Source organism: Apostichopus japonicus, chromosome 2 (genome assembly GCF_037975245.1).
Source record: "Apostichopus japonicus isolate 1M-3 chromosome 2, ASM3797524v1, whole genome shotgun sequence".
Taxonomy (NCBI): domain Eukaryota; kingdom Metazoa; phylum Echinodermata; class Holothuroidea; order Aspidochirotida; family Stichopodidae; genus Apostichopus; species Apostichopus japonicus.
Window position 1 is genome coordinate 23993284 of NC_092562.1, and position 20904 is coordinate 24014187.

Genomic DNA, 20904 nt, shown 5'->3' on the forward strand with positions numbered 1-20904 from the left:
TGACCTAGCTGTCTCTTGCCAAGCTTTAGCTGTACAACTTTTGGGCATAGTTTCCATGGTAACAATGAAGTGTGCAATAAGTGTGCTTAATAATGACCTGTTTACAGTAACAGTAATAATTGTTCTAATTTGCTGCATTTGTTGTACATATCATTAACTTAATTATGGAGATGAGCTCTTTGAAAGTGACTTTCAAATTTACCCTCTGCATGTGACTAAATAAAGTTTCGTTACCCCCACTACATAATGGTTTGCACCAACTATTAAAGTACATGAGCCAATCAATATCAATAAAGATTTACTTGTCATTGTGGAATATTGGCATTAGTTGCCAAGTGAACGATACCTACATGACTGGACATTCAAACTTAAAAGTTCCATATATAGTCTCTGTAACGTATTCTTAATTAACCTGACACCTCGCACACAAGTGCTTCCACTTTTCAGGTACCTACATGACTATTATACTCCCTGGTGTGTTGTCCCCAAAAAGTAAAACCATGATCCACAACCGAAAAGTTGTTCCTAATAATGCAAGCGTCCTCTACATGCTCTACTTTATTATGTGTTTGCAGGCAAATGCAGTTCCAGTGCACCTTGTATTTTAATTGTGTCCTCTTTTTAATGTTATTTCAGAGTGTGATGTTAACCACTGGGGAACCAACTGTACTGAAGAATGTCCTCGTTGCTTCAATGGAGGTGTTTGTTCTGATAGGCATGGTACTTGCATATGCCCTCCTGGATTTAGTGGCCGACACTGTGAAACCGGTAAGATATACATCGAAAGAGCTGAATTATGTGCTATAGACACAGGCCATATATGTTTTTAAAAGTACCTGAAGTGCTACAAAATTACGCTCGATCCACAAAGATATTTTGTCTGCCTTCCTAGTGTTGTTGGATATACATACTGTATATTTGGTACAATAATACTCCAATATTTTTGGGCGGTATCGACTTACAGGCCATTCCAGCTAGGTATGTACATTTCAAATGTAAGACCCATTCAAGCATTGGGTGAGTTGATGCATTGAAAGAAAAGACTTTTCTCTTTTTTGTTTTATTTTATTTTATTTTTATCTAATGTTTGCTTCCGATGCTTTGCATCCATCAGAACTACGCAGTCAAGTTGGCGGGTGTATGTGATCCCCTCGCTTGTAAACACGGTATCTCAAGAAGAAATGTGTGATTGATATGTCATACTTGGTTTATATTGGTTTTATTGGTCAGGGTCAGTAGGTGATTCCTTAATTTTTGGGGTGTGGCTATCCTGCATATTACTGAGTGGATAGGGCTAAAAGTAAAAAATTTAAAATGTCAATGTCTCTTCAACTGTACGTCCAAGTTAGTTCATACATAGTAACTTGTAACAACATAGTAAGAAGATATTCTTTGCAACAACAACTTCACTGCATTAATATTATGAGTGGCTCAGCTAGGGGCTTAAAATGGTCAAAAACAGCTTTCAAGCATGATATCTCCACAAGCACAGGTTGAATCAATGTGGTACTTGGTACAAAATGCATATATGACCTACAATGAATAGATGTGCCATATTGTTTCTGGTTCCCATCTCTTGAAAATTAATGAGTGGGCAGGGCCGACAATAAAATTTTCAAGATTTCAACTTCGCTTTAACCGTATGTCTGATTTAGTTTATACTTAGTATGGTGATGTAACTAAATACATCAACATCACAACAACAAAATAATACAAGGTAAATATGTAAATATGTGTACATGCTTATGAGATCGTAAATAAGACCTCATTATTATTAATGCAAGCATCTGTTTTTATACTGTATGTCACTAAATAGACTTCATCAACATCATTACTGATTCCTGGTACCTTTTTTTATATGTTGCCGCAAACTAGTCAATAGATATAATCCCCGGTTGGTGTGCACTTGTAAGCTCAGGAATATCAGTTAAACATTTATGTCTTACACAATGAATTTGTTTGGTCAATCGAACCACTAAATGTCTTCGTTTTCTTGTGTTTTACTGTGTGTTATAACCCACACTCGGCACAGTCATTTTATTAGGCACTCACACGCCTCAAAAGACAAGGTTTTGGCCGAGGGTAACTTTTTCAAAAAAATTACCTATGTGATCATATTTGTTACAAAAAGCTGGGCACCATGCATTGCATTGGATGGTATTCAACACTTATAATTTGTCCATGACAACATTGTAACCTTAATAGTAAACACACAAAATGTCTCCTTTTCCCCCATTGAATTGTTTATTGCATCTGAGGAACTGACCTACAGTAATAGTCAGTCAATCCTTTACTGGACTTTGTGTAGTCTATACATAGTCCAGGACTATGTATAGTCTATACATAGTCCAGGACTATGTATAGACTATACATAGTCCAGGACTATGTATAGTCTATACGTAGTCCAGTAAACTTTACTTGAACCTCGCGAACCTCAGCAGCTGTTAAAGTAAGGAGTATTTCCTCCAAAAAATTAAAACTGATCTAGAAATGCAACCTGGAAAAAATTATTGATAGCAATCTGTAATGTCAACGGTTTAGACTATAAAGAAGATTAAATGACACTTGAGACAAGTCGACAAGGGGCCATGGTTTGTAAACACAAAATTAGTATACTCGCAAATCTGGTATATATGCAAATTCGGTATACACACAAATAACAGGTGCGAAGACGCTCCTTTGAACTGCTTCTCTGAGAAGCAGTTCCCTGCACGCACCAGTTAAAAAATTGAGGCATGTGCAATAAATCTTTCAGGAAGGGACGTATCTAGGACTGGCAGGACTAGGATTGGGTTGTAGGGTAAAAAAAAATCGAATATGGTTTGATTTTATAGCCCATAAATTCCAACTGCGGTACAAACTCGATTGCGCACGGAATGCAACGTATTTTCAGCCGTATTTTCGTGTCCGATCTTACGGTCATATAACGTTATGTTGAAATACATACAGAAGCTAGCTAAAAAAAAAACAAAGTTAGAGACATCAGTTGCCATAAATGACAACCATTGAAGTAAAAATGATTAAATAAGACTTGAAACTTGTAAAACATGCATAACATCATATAGATTCTTACTTTCCTATTTCAATCTTTGACTCTAAATAAATACCACTGACATGTAACGTGATTCTAAAATGAGATCTAGGTCTACATACCTTTTACATCAAATGCACGTTCTTCGCATTCTGTGCAAAATGCGCTTTTCCCTTATACCCCTCACCACCAGTGGCGTCGCCAAGGGGGGGGGGCAGGGGGCACGTGCCCCCCTGGAAAACCTAGTGCCCCCCGAGTGCCCCCCATCTGAGATTTGGGTTGGTAAAAAAAATATATATATATATTTTGTTATATTCAACTCCCATCATCTGAGTTGGTTTTTCATAAGGACAAAGAAGCACAGTAATTCGTATTTTCTTCAAATGAGCTGCGAAAAAATGAAAAAGTTTATTCTTGAACGTCGGGTATCGAAGTCGTAACCCGCACCATCACAACAGGTGTCCATATTTATATTGAATGTGTCAGTGCTCACGCCATACCAGCGGATATACACGTCCGCCTCGCGAGCTACATGACTGTGAGAAAGGAGGGTACTGCAATATGTTGCCTTGGTCTGAGGTTGACAGGTTCGGAGCTGACGAAATGTGAGAATGTGAGGGTCCGCAGGCACCATACTTGCCTATATTTGTGGACCCATATATTAACCCTGTTGTGTAGGGGGTGCAGAGGTCATTTGAGGTCAGATGCTTGTAGGAACAAATGGCGAATGTTCACACCTGCGTACTGAGCCATACTCGATGTGTGATCAAACTTTGGATTGCATGGTGAGATCCCTGATAGGAGCCAATAACGATGCTGGAACCTGTTACATCTTAATAGATAATGGGCGAAAACGAGAAGGACAAGAAATGAGTCGGGGGTTATGCACACATTAATTCAACAAATGTAGGTTTTATTGATATAGGGTTAGGCATAATATCGACAGCATGTGGTTCATATCCTCTGCAAAATTCTGCGCCTTGTTAAAATCATTACCTCAAAAATAGCAATTTCTGGAGATATCTTCAGATCGAATTTAGCATCAAATGTGGCAGCATTTTGCATCTAGCCCATCCTCCGTATGCGAAAATTTTCCAAAGGGGAGGGGGAAGTGGCGGCGGAACCGGGGCGCTTGGGGGGCTCACCCCCCCAATGAAAAAGTTGAGTGGGCAAATGCATGATAAGCCCCCCCCCCCAATATTTACCAAGGCTCCGAAACGTACTGTCCGATGCACACGTATACTATATAGGTGTAATAAGTTTAGTAAATGCTGGGGGGACCCTCGGCCCATCCCCTGGCTATAGACCACATTGTCACCCCAACCGCGTCTTCACGCCCCGTGAAAAGTGGAAGCAGTGAGTGTGAGTACCGGTAAGCGCAACACAACTTCGTCTTAGGCCAATGACTTGCTTCATTTCAGTCAGTTCTCCAACATCCCTTACTACACTCAAAAAAGTCTTTGCGAGTACACTACGAGTAATAGCTACTCTCTTAAAACACCATCGAACATACAAATTACAATGTTTTTACAGACTTTTACGTGCAATCTGAGAAATTGCAGGCTTGAGACCCATATTTTAGGGCTAGGTATTCGCAGCATAAAACACTCGGGAAGTGCCGTTTCCGGCCATCTGGGGGTTTGAAAAACCCTAATTTTTTTTGCTCCGCGCCAACCGATGGTGGCGCTCCGCTTGGATAGTCTCTACACATTAGCCCCCCCCCATTAATTTTCCTGTTCCGCCGCGCCTGGAGGGAGCACCCCTCCCCTTAGACCCCTCCCCCAGGACGGCGATCTGTATCCACCTAAGTGGCCCCCATCAAATGCTGGTGCCCCCCCCCTGTGCCCCCAGACTGAAAAGTCTGGTGACGCGACTGCTCACCACGACCGTCACCATTTTCTCATTTCCACTCTGTTTTGTAAATCAGACACGCACGCATGATTTCGCTATGGGGGTGGAATTCACGATACTGATCTGTATCCTGTAGGAGGAGTCTTAAGGGAGAGGTGGCCCCTTAATATTCATGGTGCCGAGTGGGAAATGATGGTCGTCCGAACCATTCGACCCCCCCCCCTCCAGTGTACTGACCTGTATATCTCATTTTTCGAAATGCCCTTGGATTCAAATCGGAGCAATCAGTTACAGTACCATGTACTAAAATAGTTTTTGATCGCTCGTTCTTTTTACAGTCGCTTTTTGCGATCCCAAAATTTCTGATGGTATTTTTTCCTCTGTCCCCGTTTGCTACGCCAGTGGTATGTCCACTAGCCTACTCGGTAGAGAGAGAGAGAGTTGATTTGTTGATTTGTCAAGGTTTTACGGATCAGTTTCTAACCAATTGGTTTAAGTTGCGCTCGCCGCGGCCTTTCTTCAGTTGTGACTCACTGGCTTGTTTTCCCTACTCCATTGCTTGAGCACCAAGCACAACTGCAGTAGGTTCCATTTTTAAAGTATTCGGTATGATCCGGCCAGGAGTCGAACCCCTGATTTACCGGCTGCAAGTCGGATGCTCTAACCACTTGACCATGCAGTCGGTCTGAGAGAGAGAGGAGAAGGGGGAGGGGGGAGTACAACTACCGACAAATTTAAAGAGGTTGTCGTAACAATTTGCTTTTGCTTTTTACCAGCGTTTTATTCATATAAGTCAACGTGAGAGAAAAACTACCCCGAGTTTTGAACTACTAAATGTTTGAATGTCCATTAGCCCATGCTCTGAAACGTTTCGGATTACTGAATAATATTCTAACGATTTGTTGGTTTTGAAACTGAAAATTAAATGTAAAAGTAATCAGCCAAAATTATGAGCTCGAAATTATCGAAAGCGGCAAAATTATACTTGTCAAGTTACATAAAAAGAAATGACAATATCTTAGGTTCTTTGCCAAGACAATACAGCAAAATATTCAACTATTGATAAGGGTGTTTAACCAGGTCCCTTATCAATATTACTGGTAACACATATATTTCTATTTGAAGGAATTCACTCTAAGCCCCGCCTACTTATTAGTATGAATGAGATTCAACAAAAGAAAAAGGATTCATCAATCCACTATGTGGAATCTACCTATTAAGTCTAAGAATGATCCCACTACCAATTCTGAGGTTGCTTCATTAAAAGTTAATTTTTAAAATAGTGTTTAAGTCCCGCCAATTATGAATAGTAATGAGGCCGTAGTCATGTCATATGTGGACATATAGATTCGGTAAATGTCAGGGGGGGGGGGTATTTTTCCTGGGGTAGTTGTCCGGGAACCGAATATTCCATTGAAAAGTTACCTCAGGTTTTATCCCTTGTTGGAAACATATGTTTCCAACAAGTTTCCCTATGGAACTTACAATATTATTGAGCTTCTTGCTTTGAATATTTGAGCTCTTTGACCGGATTTCTCAATTCATTCTCACTTACAGATGAATAATTATGGTGGAGTTTCATATTGGTTTTTGAGGACAGTGTTGAGTTATAATCTAGATTAAAAGGTACCCTTGGGTGGGGGGGGGGGGGAGTGATGCCAGATGACACTATTGTCTCCATGCAGTTTATTGATTTAAAAACGAAATTGATAATTATGTCACGTCCACCTTCTTCTGTACAGTTCGTGGACGGAATGTTTTCGGACAAAACGGTGAATTCCGATGTGACGAACGCGCAGCAGACGATGCTACCAGTTGTCGGGGTTCACAGATATGTTATCCAAATCCATTTGGCTGTACATGTCCGGCTGGCTACTCAGGCCTTGGGTGTATGACAGGTAACATTCACTTTGCTTCCTTGCTTACCTGTCCACTCACAAAACTGAGCACTCTCACTCTATCTTTCCAAAAGTGAAAGTTTGGTTGACATCTTGAGCACGTACTCTGTCAGCCATATTTTGATCATTCACATCCAGTCAAAATTGCTGTTCCTTCTTCTACCAAACTTTGAGATAAATAAGTACATGTATATTAAGCTCACGCAAATATCAAAGCTATTGTTCTATCTGAATTTTGTAATGAAAATTTAGTTGTTTGTATAAAAACTGTTCATCCTTTTTAGTCTTTTGTATTTGTCTCCCTGTATATCATTGAAGGATTCAATTTGCAATGCTGTAATCATTATCTACGTATAGGACCCTATCTCTTAGCTATTTATGAATCAAATGCTCATTGTTATCTTGCTACTTGTGTTTTCTGATTGACTGATTGGAATCACATGAGTTGCTGCTCCATTTTGATTGGATGTTCTGCAAAACTCAGATTGATCAAATTAACAGACTTCACATCACCTCAGTCTGTTCTTTCATTATGACTATATTTAAATTGTGCTCCTTCACGCTCAGAAGGTCTCAATTTTCAGACTGAAGTACTACGGTATGTATTGAAAGTGTTAATTGATTCTATAGCCATAGCATATATTTTAAGCAAAATACGTAAGCACGTAGTACAAATGGACATGGTAATTTAGTACAAGTTATATTATTTTCATTGGAGATCTCCTTGAAATAAATATGGTTCATTACTTTGCTGATTGTTCCTTTCTGTTATGGATTTTATCTACAGAATGCAGCGACGGCAAGTTTGGAGCTGGTTGCAAACAGGACTGCCACTGTTCCAATGGGTCAGGTTGCGCCAGTGACACTGGTGTCTGCAGCAACGGCATATGTGCAGATGGTTACAAAGGTGTTAACTGTCAAGGTAATTTGGGAGGCAGACCAAAACTGAAAAAGGGTATAGGAACAGAAAATTTTAAGTTTTAAGAAAACCAAAAAAGATAGCTGAAATATTTTGCCCAGTTTGTTATTGGCCACACTTCAAAGGTCAGTAAGTGGTTAGAATTAGGGTCAACTGGTGATTTGACCTGCTTGTCATTAACATATTATCAGGGGGAGTCGATTCGTTTCGTTTTGATTGTTGTTATGTTATCTGGGCAAAAGCAAGTTTACCAATTGATAGAAATGCATATTTCAAATTTTCCATCTTCTTTTGCTTTTCTTTAATAATCACCATATTGGAGAGAGGGAAGAGGGAGGTGTCCCTGTTTACATTATTAAATTATAGTATCTATATTTAAATCTCAATTAACAGTCAGAGATAAAACTTATATTTCATTGATGAAAAGAGGAACATGTTTTATATGCATCCTGATGAAATCCACCAAGCAGCAATTCCTACATAGTGTTATGGAGATACTGATCAGTGAAATTGTCACAGTTTGTATAATAAAGTGAACTTGAAGCAAACATGTATGATATCATAGTTTGCACACTCACAGCAAACTATTCTGTTGACTTATTTGCCACTTGAAATGCTGTGACCTTGGTTTGCATATGGTTCAAACTTTACATTTGAGGATCTGTGTAGATAATAATAAACCAACGTAAGAATGTAGTCTGCTCATAGTGAGATATACGTTGCTATACCATGTAAGCAGAAAATGGATGACTGTGCATATTAAAGGAAAATATAACACAAAACTTGTCAGTGTAAATATAAAAATTTTCCTCCGGACTTTACTTTTCACCTAGATATGCATATTCTCCTGGTTACATTTTGTTTTAAGCATAAGACTAAGTGCCTCTTTTAATCGTAGTACAACCAAGGAGGTAAAATAGATCCATGATACTACTAATATCAATATCTGAGGTTGATTGTTCCTGTCAAAATTTGTTTATTTATGATACATATATGGTGTCTGTAGAAATGTGGTAAATTGTCCTCGTGATTACACCTTCTTTTTCTGTGTTCTTTTTCTCCTCTCAGTTGAAGATCCATGTCATGTTGGTACTTACGGTGACCTTTGCACATAGCCCTGCTCGTGTTCCCCAGACGATGATTGTCAAGAAGTTTAAGATAATTGTTAGAGAGGTTATGCGGAGCCTTGGACTGGCCCAGCATGTGATAATAATTGTATGTCTTACCAAAAATTTGATTGCATATCATGTTGAATACTCTCTTCGAACATTCTCTCTTTCAAATCTTGAGTATGACTAATTTGCTATCACACTGTTTTTTCGTAATACAAGTTTCCATTGCAACGCTCAAATCTGAATATAAATAATGTACTTCTCAATTTGTAGCTGCACATCGCAATAATTCTTTTGAAACCTACATCTGTTTAGCACAGGTAGCACTAATATAGTTGTTGTAACGAACACATTTAAAAGCAGGTAATTATTGAGTATTTGTAGGGATCTTACCATGAATATTCAAAGGCAATATCCAGAAAACTGACTAGAGTATGGAACCATTAAGAATGAACTAAGGAGACCTCTAAGAGTCACCAGGGTACTCTACTCTTCCATTCTGCTATGGTACACTTTTCAAGATGACATGCCAAGGCTACCATCAATCATCTGTGGTTTAGTTGGTAGTGCTGTGTTTTCGTTGGCAGGGTTGATTAATTAGACATCTAAAGATAATTAGCAATATTCAGAAACACGATTAAGGTCTGATTCGACTCCGATTTATTGATATTATCTCTGCGTTTGAATATTTTCTGTCAACACACTCCCAGAACGTGACTCCCGTCTGAACCAGCAAAGGTCCTTCCAGAAGCTTCGATCTGGGTCCCTTGACCAAATCATATGACATACACAATAATGAATAATTATGAATCAATAACCAATTACAATACTGAAGATTATCTTTGATTTTACCGAGAGGCATTGGAAATCCTGTAAACAACATCCCATTTATATATTTTTTTTAAAAGAGAAAATAAAACTTCTCTTTTTTTGTTTCCCTCCCCCTATCCAACTGGATAAGATTAATCAATCTAATCATTATAACTAATTGTTTTCTTCCCAAACCCATAAACGACTGCAAATAAGATTTATAACATATTTACATCGTCAAACACTGGTGTGCTTGATGGAATTCACTTTCATGCTAACTTTAAAAATTGTAACCTCTACGCTTTAAGTTTTGTTTGCTTGCTTTGAAAATATATATATAAAAAAAAAATCTTCACCGTGAAAATGATATACAAATCTGTTCAGAGTCTACTTGACCTCCGTTAAGCGCAGACAGTGTGTAAGGTAACCATCTTCACCTTCTTTCTCTTTTTTCCTTTTGAAAAACTTCACACTGACAATTCTTTCAAATACAGGTGCGCTCTGGACGTGAGTGATCAAGTTGCTCCTAGTAAGGTACCAAATATAATAATTCAAGCAAAATGAAGTCCAATCTGTTTTGATTAACTCTCAAACTAACTTTCCGCCTTACTCATATCATGACAGAACTTTCTTAGAAGTACATATTTCCTTGAATAAAAACTTCTTTAACATTGTCACAAACCAAATGATAATTTGAAGACAACAATTGTACTGCAAACATATAACATGTTAATGAAATACTCATGTTTTAGTGGAGGGGGATGCGTTTTTCGAGGTATAAACATATAGGTACATATGTTAATTTGGTAACATTGTAAATTCAAAAATCTAAACATATAATCCTTTGAACAGTTTTCTAGGATTACCGAACTTTTGAATCTTGGTATTCTCTAAAACTTCTTTAACCAGGTTTTCGATATTAGCGTACTTGTCTATTGACCACCAAAAAACGAACTCTTGTATCTTTCTCGCAAGTTGACTTTTGAAATGAAAGTAAAATTTGCAAATGACCTGACTTAAAGCTTTTTATTTCAATATCCATAAAAAGATTTGTTGGAGCTTCCAAAATTAATATCAACTGTTGCTGTAGTTTCTCTTTGTCAGTAGTACGTGGGATTCCCAAACCCTGATTTTCTGAAATATGTTTAAAATGTTCATTCAAATCAACTGCATCTATTTTATCACAACAGTCTATGTCTCTTAAAGAAACACCCGATAAAACTTTATCGTTTTCATGATGAATTGAAGACTTCCAGACAGTGTGTCATTTGGCTGAAGGTTATGTCTCTCACCCAAAGCTTCTTTCAATTTTGAACATTTGTAATGATTTTGATATCATTAGAACTTCATATGAAACATGGTTTGAGACGATTGAAACTAAACACATCATTAAGGATTTCTCCTGTTATAGTAGATATAACATAATGAGTTCGATCTAAAACCTCATGAACGACCAAGGGTCCGCATCATTCTGCTGAAATACGCTTAGAGTTAGCTGTCAGAGAGGAAGAGGTAGGCTTGGAAAGATAAACCAACTGTCAAATGTTGCGGTTCTTGCCCAAAAACTAACTCAAATGGACTATAGTTTCCCAAAAATGGTGATGAGAAGGAGTTGTATGCACAGCATGTTGTAGGAATACACCTTACCCTATCATTTCCGAGCTGATTGAGATTAACCTTCAACAAGTTTGACACATTCTCTGGTACTGCCAACTGCACATTGAAATCATTTTTCTTGTTACAGACAAATAAATGAAACAAAACTCCATCAGAGAGGATATACTCTTCAGACTTCAACTGAACTGACTTTGTCGACTCTGTCCTTCGGTAATATATCATATGACAGATAATCGTACACTGGTTTGAAGAAAGGGGAAACTTCTTGTTCCTTCCATAATTCATGTTTATCAACTGGCAAATTAAAGTCACGAATTATCTTTCTCTTAATAACACTCATGAGCTTATCTAATTCAGCTTGTTTTGGCAAATGCCGTGTGACCAAATTGTCTATCCTAGAAATGAGTGGTTTTGTTGGAGAGTACAACACAGGTGGTACTTCTTTTTGGTCATGATGTAGCATTCTAGTTATATCAACTAGTCTTGGCTCAGGCAAGTTCTGAATTTTATCAGACTGAACAGCAATAGGTGGAGGCACTGGTACATTTGGAATGTTACTAGTACCAATTTCATTTACCACATTGTTTGTGATGGGTTGATTACCTTGGTTTTCTACTGTAGGTTGTTTTAAACTTTGAGTACCTGACCTTGAAGAGGTGGATTTAGATGACTCCCCAGAACTATCTGCATTTCCTGTGACTTCAGTTTGTTTCTATGAAAACAAGGCTGGAATTGTGATTCCCATTTTCTAAGCATAAGAGCGGGTGACTATTGGGTTGGCAAATTCAGGATAGCCATCATCATCTGCCGAAAATGCTACAGGAATGATTTGATCAATTTTTGAATAATCCTCTCTGCGTGATCTTGATAGAAGATCGGCCAAGACTATTTCTGTATCCTTCTTGTAACCAATTTGAAAGGAATAATCTGACAATTTGGGAAGCAGTTTTGCAAACGTGGTGTAGGTGCTTCATCCTTAGATTTTAAAATCTGGACAATTGCTGAGTGGTCAACAAGGAATTGAACGTACACCCCTTAAGTAAATGTCTGAATGCTAATACATTGATAAACAGTCCGAATAATTATAATTCTGTAACACTGTAATTCTGATATGCTCTAGGCAGTATTTTGGAATAATAACCAAGAAGATTCTCTCAACCATCAACACTTTGAGTAATATATTAAGAACCTGTGGCAACTCTAGATGTATCACCGTACACTGAAAATGTACCTTCCTTCTTCGGTAAATGCAATATGGTAGGACTTGTCATTAATACCTTAACTTTGGAAAATAAAATTTCACACTCTTCTGTCCATATAAAGTGTTTGTGCTTTCTGGACAAACAATGCAGAGGTCGCAAAATGGTCTGGACATGTGGGAAAAACCCTGATATGTAATTTATTGTACCCACAAAACGTCTAGCTTCTTTGGCAGTGGTAGGTCTTGGCATATTGCGGATAGCTGCACACCTATCAGCAAGTGGCTGTATGGTGGCATTCCCTTACTCATTCACTGTAACACCATGTCCCATATAAATCACTTGTTTACAGAAAAACTTGCATTTCTAGGGAATAATCTTTAATCCATTCCATGCAAGTGCCTGGAAAATACTTGCTAAATGTTGTTTATGCGACACTTTATCTTGACTGAACACAATTATGTCATCATGGTGTGCAATACAAAAGTTTCTGGAATTCTGCACTTGACCCAGTACTCCATCTATTTTGGCTTGAAAAACACCTGGTGATACATTTAATCCCTGTGCAAGACGCTTGTAATAGTAATGTTTGCCTTCATTAAACGATGAAACACCTGTATACTTTTGAGCACATTTAGTCAAAGAAAAAACTGCAGACTTAAGATCCATCACACTCAAAGCAGTTGCATTTGAATTTCCAATACGCATCATGGTTTCTGCTAGTAATGGAAAGGGATGATTTATCCGTTTGATGCGTCAATTCAAGTTTCTAAAATCAATCACAACTCGCTTTTCACTTGTGCCTTTCTTCGACACAAGCAAAACAGGAAGGTGTTAGATGAATGACCAACACCAAGAATTCCCAAAGTAACTAGTTTATCCATCTCCTTCTCAATGATAAGTTTATCCGACTAAGTCTTAAAGAAAGGTCGAATGAAAAATGGTTCATTGTTCTCTAGTTCAAAATCAATTTCATGACCATGACAAGTTGAAAGTTCATTATACAAGGAAAATGCATCCCTATGCTTTAATAACATATTGTGAAAATCTGATCTCTCTTCCAAATCAAGAATGCTCTCAGACAAATTCACATGCTAACTAAAAAAATCTTCCTCAGTCATATCCAGTAACGGATCATGAGAATCTAGATAAGGATACTGGTTGTATTGTCTCAAAGTTTGTTGAGATGAGACTTCTGAATCTAAATTAATCCTTTCAGCAATATGTAAGAAGTTCAAAACTCTAGAGTAACATCCTGAGTAATATGTGCTACATCATTCAGATTCAAATGAGCCACTGGTTTACTTCGTACAAAGAACTTCCTTATTTGGCTTGTATTTGTAACCCGAATGAGAGTTCTTCCCTTCCTCAAATTTACCAACATTTGAGATGGGCACATCTGAGCTAAAAAAAAACATTAAAACTCCAACACAACTTTACGATTTCTCAAAAATGATGGTACTCTAGCTTGCATATTTTTTTAAATATTTTTTTGACCTGGTTGAAAAGTTACATTAGATACAGGTTTGAAATACACCTTTTTCGGTTTGATCTGACAACAGCTACCTCTGAAATTTAACATACCATCTAACAATCTTACAGTTTTATTTCCCAAAATCAAGTCAAATCCCGCTAAATTATCTGCAATCACAGCACTTACTTTAACGCGAGGACTATGAATTGTAATCTCAAAGTTAATCACATGCGAAGAAGTTAAGAATTTACCATTGCACAACTTGAAGTGAATGGATTCAACTTTCTTTAGCGTCACAGATGACAAATAATGAGATTTACGAACAAATTACCCAGAAATGATCGACCTGGTAGCACCACTGTCAAATAAAATCAACACATTTTGATCGCCTGGTAGTGTACCTTTCACACGATTTTTTGAATCCAAGTTAAGTGTAACATCAACATCTTGACCTAAATGTTTGGCTGAAGTCATAGATTCTACACTTTGTTCTTGCCGCTGGGGGCCTTACAACGAGCGCTATTGCGGACTCCCCTTACTACAAATTTTGATTACTCGTGTTGCCAGCACCAGCACCTGGGGTATTAGTTTCCTCATTGCCACCTGCAACTTGCAGGGAGCTGCTACGTTAGAGTAGCAGCTCCCTGTTGCCACTATTAAAAAGTCTTTTATAACGTTGTTCCAACATGCTGTCTTTGACGACATTGTCGCCACTTGTGACCAGGTGATAAACAAAAATCACAAATCATTGGTCTCTGGTAAAGTCCTGATTTCGCCTGTTAGGAGAATTTTGCAAGTCCCGTGTGTAGGGGGACGAGATCGATCACTGTTCACTTGTTTCATATCTCACTAGAACTAGTAGCGGAGTATGACGTTTCATCCAGATGAATGTGATGAGCATATAGATCAAAATAGCACTGAGCTCTATCAACGTAAGTTTGTACATGTCATTTGCAGCTGACATTAATACTGATGCTCTGCACTGGGGTGGAAAAGTACTCAAAAATTTGTCTCTTACTTGAGTATCAACATCATCATAATTGATTTTGCGTGCTGCCTCTCTGATTTTACCTAGATGCACTTCTGCACTGTTCCCTTCTGTATATGAAAGGTTTGAGAAGTCATTAACTAAAGCAAACTTTGACTTGCTTGGACTAAACCTTGCAATAAATGTCTCCCTCAGATTTTGGATGGAAGTGAATGTTTCCTCCTCCATCCACAATCTCGCCTGGGCATGTAAGTTCTTTTAAGCGTTGAAATGACTTTCTGTAAGGCATCATCAGACTCTGGGTTATTCAACTTATGTGATTCCAGATAACCTCTAAAGAGCAAAGAGTGTGCAGTAGATGCATCACTGTTGATGACACTACCATCAAATCTAGTTGGCAAAAAATCTGTTTGCCGTAATGGCGGTGGCTGTGCCATGATACACAAGAATAATACAACTTAGTTGTGAACTTGAAGCAACATGCAAGCGTGAAAATGTGCCTAGAGGCTTTGAGAAAAAGCACAAGCACAACTTACTTTGATCAGTCAAAACCCATTGGTCTCACTAACTCTGTCTATTTCAATACATTTACTAGTATACTAGTAACACTAAACAGGTACAGCCCAATTAATGTGAGAAAAACAAAATGAACTCACTACAACGTATCCAATGAGAAAACAAACTTAAATTCCGAAAGAAGTAATATGTACAATAATGCATAAATCAAGCAATGCATGAAAAAGAAAAAATGGTGACTGTTACGGTACTGTGGTAAGATCGGTCCTGGTATGATGATTAGGGTACCGTTATTCTCCGCACACGTTACTTTCCGCTGAAATGAAACGGTGTTTGTTAGCGGAAAACAACGTTTTTTTCAGCGTACCGTTTTTTTTTCTTTTTCTGGAGGAACAGAATGACTTACTGAAATGATTAGGCACATGGAAGGATTTAGGAGGATGGAGAAGATAGCATTTAACTGTAGCAGGATAAAATATAGCTTCGATACTCAGGCGCGTAGCCAGGAATTTGCCAAGGGAGGGGCGAAACTGTAGATTCGGCATTGCAAACTATCTAAGCGTAGCGCCACCATGTTAGCGCGAAGCGTACAAGAAAATTTTGGCTGAAAATACTTCGCAGATCGCTGGAAATGGCACTTCCCAGGCCTTGTAAGTTGCATCTTACCATTTTCTCTTTTGAAAATACTAGAGATATCATAAAAACATTAAAAAAAAAAAATGCCCTTGGCTACGCGCCTGTCGATACTAGATTATTATTAGGATAGCTAAGGTTGTAGCTTAGGCTGTAAGCACTAGCTTAGGCTGTAAGCACAAGTTTAATTTTAGTTAAACAGCGCCACTTTATGTGTTTGTAGTTTTCGATATGACGTGAAGGTGAAACTGGGTGAACTGCCGTGACGATTTGGTCTCGCATTCTCGATAAGTTTCATCCTTTAGGTGACGGGCGGAGGGGGTTGTGATATGTGTTATCATATTGATGGCACTATTGGCCGGCCTTGTAGCACTGTCAGTTAAGCTACAGAAAGTTTAAACATGTGTTGTAAATACAGCTTGAAGTAACACTATGATTTGTGATTTCAACGAAGTCTTATTTCAGGGGTGACGTGTCTTTTATGATATTTTCACATTAAACAATAACAGAGTACAGAGTGAGAACAAATAGGGCTATAGTATTATGTTAGTGGGTATTGCGTATGGTGTTTTAGTCATAATTCATAACCTCATTCAGTGTGTTTGTGAACGTTAGTAACAATAGACCTAAGCCCGCAAAGTAAGAAGCCAAAATGGGAGCTGAGGTTGGGAGTTTGTTTATAGCGGTTGGTAAATACCGTAGCAAATTGCAGATTGGTCCCAATTGCTCTTGAAACAGTTTATTTTGGTAACCTTAATCAGTGGTGGGGGCTGGTGAGGCAGAGTGGATCATGGGGCAGAGAGGATCATGGGGCACAGTGATACACTTCAAATAACTGAAAAGATATAGAATAAAAACAGTATGTATTGCTATTTATTTTACCATCACATCAAAAGCCTATAACTCCCAAAAGAATTAGCAGAGTGGCTGCAGTAGGCCTACCATGACAAATTTGAAATTTCATTTTCCAGTGTAATTGATGCTGCTCATCAAATGTTGTGTTTATACCAGGGTTTAGCCTAGTTTTACAGTTTGATGTTGATCTTTCGATTTATGCAAGCCAGTTGAGGTCGGTATGGAAAAAAATTACTGAGAAAATAGAAAAGCAATAACAGTAGGCTATGGTCCCAATGTTTTGATGTTAGGCCAATATTAGTATTCATTGTTGAGTTTAGTGTGCTTATTACTATCAATTTTCTTGCTGCCTGTAAGATCACCTTGAGATCTTTTATTTCCCTGATGATCTTTTAACATGTGCAAATTAGTTGAGGTTAATATCAAAGTTGCATCTATTACAAGTAGGCTTTGGTTTCAATGTTTGGATTTGGCCTATATTAATATTCATAGTTGAGTTTTAATGTGTTTATTACTCTTGCTGCCATTTAAATCCCCTTCAGCTTTCTAATTTGCTTGTCGATCTTTTGATATATGCAAATTAGTTAGCTAAGTTGTTCTTTTCTAATGATTCATTATGCCCCATGGAGTGAGCCAGTCTGAAAAAAAAATTGTTCAACCAATTTCTCCCCCACCACCGCCGCCCCCCCTCTCCCCCTACATTGTGCTTGAATAGATTTGAAATTTAAATTGTTGCTAGGTAGGTGCAGGGTATTGCAGTGAATTTAGCATTCATTTTATACATTCAGACACAAAAAAGAGAGAGAAAGGGTTTTTTTAGCAGTCAAAAAGTCTATTTACCAATAAACAAGTGTAACACATTTAATTAAAATTGGCGATTTATTAATAACGTTCAAAGGCAACAACAACACTTAAAGAGTTAATCATGGTTGAGCGTACTTGGGAACTACCCCAAGGCCATGCCCATGCCCTCTTTTCTCCCCGTAGGGACAGGCGAGGAGTTAGTTCCTGTTACCTACATGTGGTTATCAACATCCAAATTGCTTAGCATCTTTGCACATGCCGTAGCAACCTATTCGTGGAGTGTGTCCCATCCTCAAATTCGTCCCAATAGTTCAATAATTTCTTTTGGATGTTTTTGAACCCTTTCCTCTCCACTCTCTTTAATTTACCTTCTGACACAAGCAGAACTTGAAGTTTTACATAGCTGGCTGCTTCAAACATGGCCCACACAAGAGAATAAAAAGGACTCTTAGCCCCTACCTCCTTGTTAAGAGCATGGTGCCACCCTGTAAGGAAACAAGTTAAATAGCTGTTAATATACTTTGAGCAAAGTCTGCAACACGTTGAAATAGTAATTTAACAAAACAGTTAAAAAAATTAGTTAAAGGATATAAAGTATCAACTCCTATCAATCAATTGATTGATAGGAGTTGACACTTTTACCGTCTACATCATTGTTGGTCTTGATGGATCTACGATACATGCACCATGCATCAGGTGCCCACAGTCCAATGCCCATCCAGGTCTGCCGGATATATGCGCAGAGGGCCTTCATTTCATCTGATGCTACCTCCCTCGCCAGAACATCAAACTGGGGCCGGATTTGTCCCACTGGCAGCATGGGCAGAGCCATCATCTTTTTTATAAAGGACTGTGAGCCACTGTCAGTAAGAAGGCCGTTCTTAAACCTAAATTTTGCACCTAAAAAGGAAAGGTTGATAGCTTGATGAAAATACAATAACATATAACAAAACATATCAAAAAGAAATATATATCTATAACCACAACTTACACAAGGAAACCTTTCCAATGAAATAATGAAATTTTCTTTGTTTACCTTTCTCCACACTGCTTGACGCCAGTGAAAATTACACCCTAGAATGTTGACATTCGTGAAGATGGATTGAGCTCCTCTCCACATTGCTACCTCAAAATCCATTACCATCCGCCTCACTTTTCTGTAGTCTTTTTTCTTCTGTGAGCCATTACAGCAAACAACAAAGGTACTTGCTTAATACTTTCCCCTTGCTCATTAACGTCATTCGTTAGCCTACGACCACTCGATAATAACGTTAGGCCTACTGTATACAGTATGTAACGTGAGGCTACGTCGGCTAGGTCCTTCAAATCTGGAAACATCTGGTCTTCAAAATAACAGTATTAGCAACCGAGGGCAGAAACATCTTCGTTTAAGTAGTCGATTACAAAGATAGCAATGGATTGTCCCATGGGTTAGATGAAGAGACTCACGTGTTAGGTTGCTATTCAAATATAACACTTGGTTCTGGCTGGATCAGATAACGAAATAAACATGTGAGGCTGCTATCCAAATATAACAATAGGTTCTGGCTGGGGTAAAGACAGTCTCGGAACTCGCAAACGGGCAGTGGAATAAACTGATAATCGATACGTTGGGCTCCATGTTGTGTTTTCGTTGTAAAGGCTGATTAATTAGACATCTCAGGATAATTAGCAATCAGAAACACGGTTAAAGTCTGATTTGACTCCGATTTATTGATATTTTTTCTGCGTTTGAAATATTTTCTGTCAACACACTCCCAGAACGTGACTCCCGTCTGAACGTGACTCCCGTCTGAACGAACAAAGGTCCTTCCAGAAGTTTCAATCTCGGTCTCTTGACCAAATCACGTGACATACAAAATAATAAATAATTATGAATCAATAACCAATCACGATACTGAAGATTATCTTTGATGTTACCAAAGGCATTGGAAATTCTCTACACAACAGTAGCAACTGGAAGTTGATATAGCCTCAGTCATGATAATTTAGGGGGAAAAAAACAGATTATTTGAAAAACTGGGGTGTGTGTACTTCACATGCAAGATTATAACTTGGCCTCTTTGACTTGTAGCATGAAAAATCATCTACAACAGTTTGCAGTGTTCCAGAAATCTGGAAGGGGAAAAAGGACGGGGGAGCCTTGGGTCAATTAGTTGTCAGGGAGGGGGGAAATATAGGAATGAGAAATAATATATTCTAAATTCTTCTTATATTAGAAATAAAAACTTTAAACTGATTGCTTTATGGATCAGCAGAGAAAATTTGAAGAGCTGATGAATAATGTGAACATCTAGACGACAAGTATCAAGGAAGTTGTTTCCACCTTTTGTTCAACTTTTGCTTTACCTGACTTTGAAAATAGGCACAATTTTAGTAGGTTAGCTTGTAGATTATAATTACATATCCAGTAATGTTCCAATAGATTTGCTTTTATAGATCAATGGTAAACAGGACTAGACTCACAGGTTAAGAGGGACCAATATATGATATGAAACTATCTATAACCTTGGGCATAGAGCTCTTGAAATTTCTTTTTATTTAAACCTTTACGGAGAGGTCTGGTAGGATAAATCAGAGTCAACACACCCCCCCAGGACTTGCCCCTCTACCAACCCCCCCATCCCTCCAGTGCTTTTCTACTATCTATTACAGAAAATTAAACAGCTATAATAGTACATCTGGTCTAAATTATCAAATATTACATCAGAATGTATTTCAAACCCTTCTAGTTAGACCAATACTAACCTCACAACACTCTTGTGCTACCTTTTCTGATGTACTGCTTACTTGCAAAATGGTGTCCCAAATGGCCAATTCCTCTTCTTTGGTAGACTTAGCTGCTAAAAGGGGGGGGGGGGGGAATCCTTACTTGCTCTAGTGCATGAATGTTGATATAGAAATGTTTATGAAATTATCATTTAGAAACTTCATCCATTATTTTCAAACCACCCATCATCTCTGAGAAAATACCTAAATTCACAAATTTCTCTAACCATGGGTACGAAACATTGCATAGTTTGCAGTTTAAGAAAATATTGGGGCTTAATTCACTATCGTCCTTAAGTTTATTGCATTAATGTCAAAATGTATGATTTAAAACACAAATTTAGAAGGTTGTCCTGTTTTTTTCAACCAACCATCAAGTATTAGAAAGACCTTTCACATGCTCCAACCTTAACTACTGAGCATTAACG

At 38.1% G+C, this 20904-nt stretch overlaps 1 protein-coding gene across 1 annotated transcript in view; it reads left to right on the top strand.

Moving 5' to 3' along the window:
* Window positions 1–9464, top strand: part of LOC139982872 (uncharacterized) — a 45967-nt gene extending 36503 nt beyond the window's left edge. Inside the window, exons 14-17 of the mRNA XM_071996024.1 lie at window positions 637–768; window positions 6625–6780; window positions 7568–7702; window positions 8768–9464. Of these exons, the coding sequence (XP_071852125.1) occupies window positions 637–768; window positions 6625–6780; window positions 7568–7702; window positions 8768–8814 (470 nt within the window). The 3' untranslated portion in view covers window positions 8815–9464. The remainder of the gene's footprint in view (window positions 1–636; window positions 769–6624; window positions 6781–7567; window positions 7703–8767) is intronic.
* Window positions 9465–20904: the final 11440 nt, after the last annotated feature.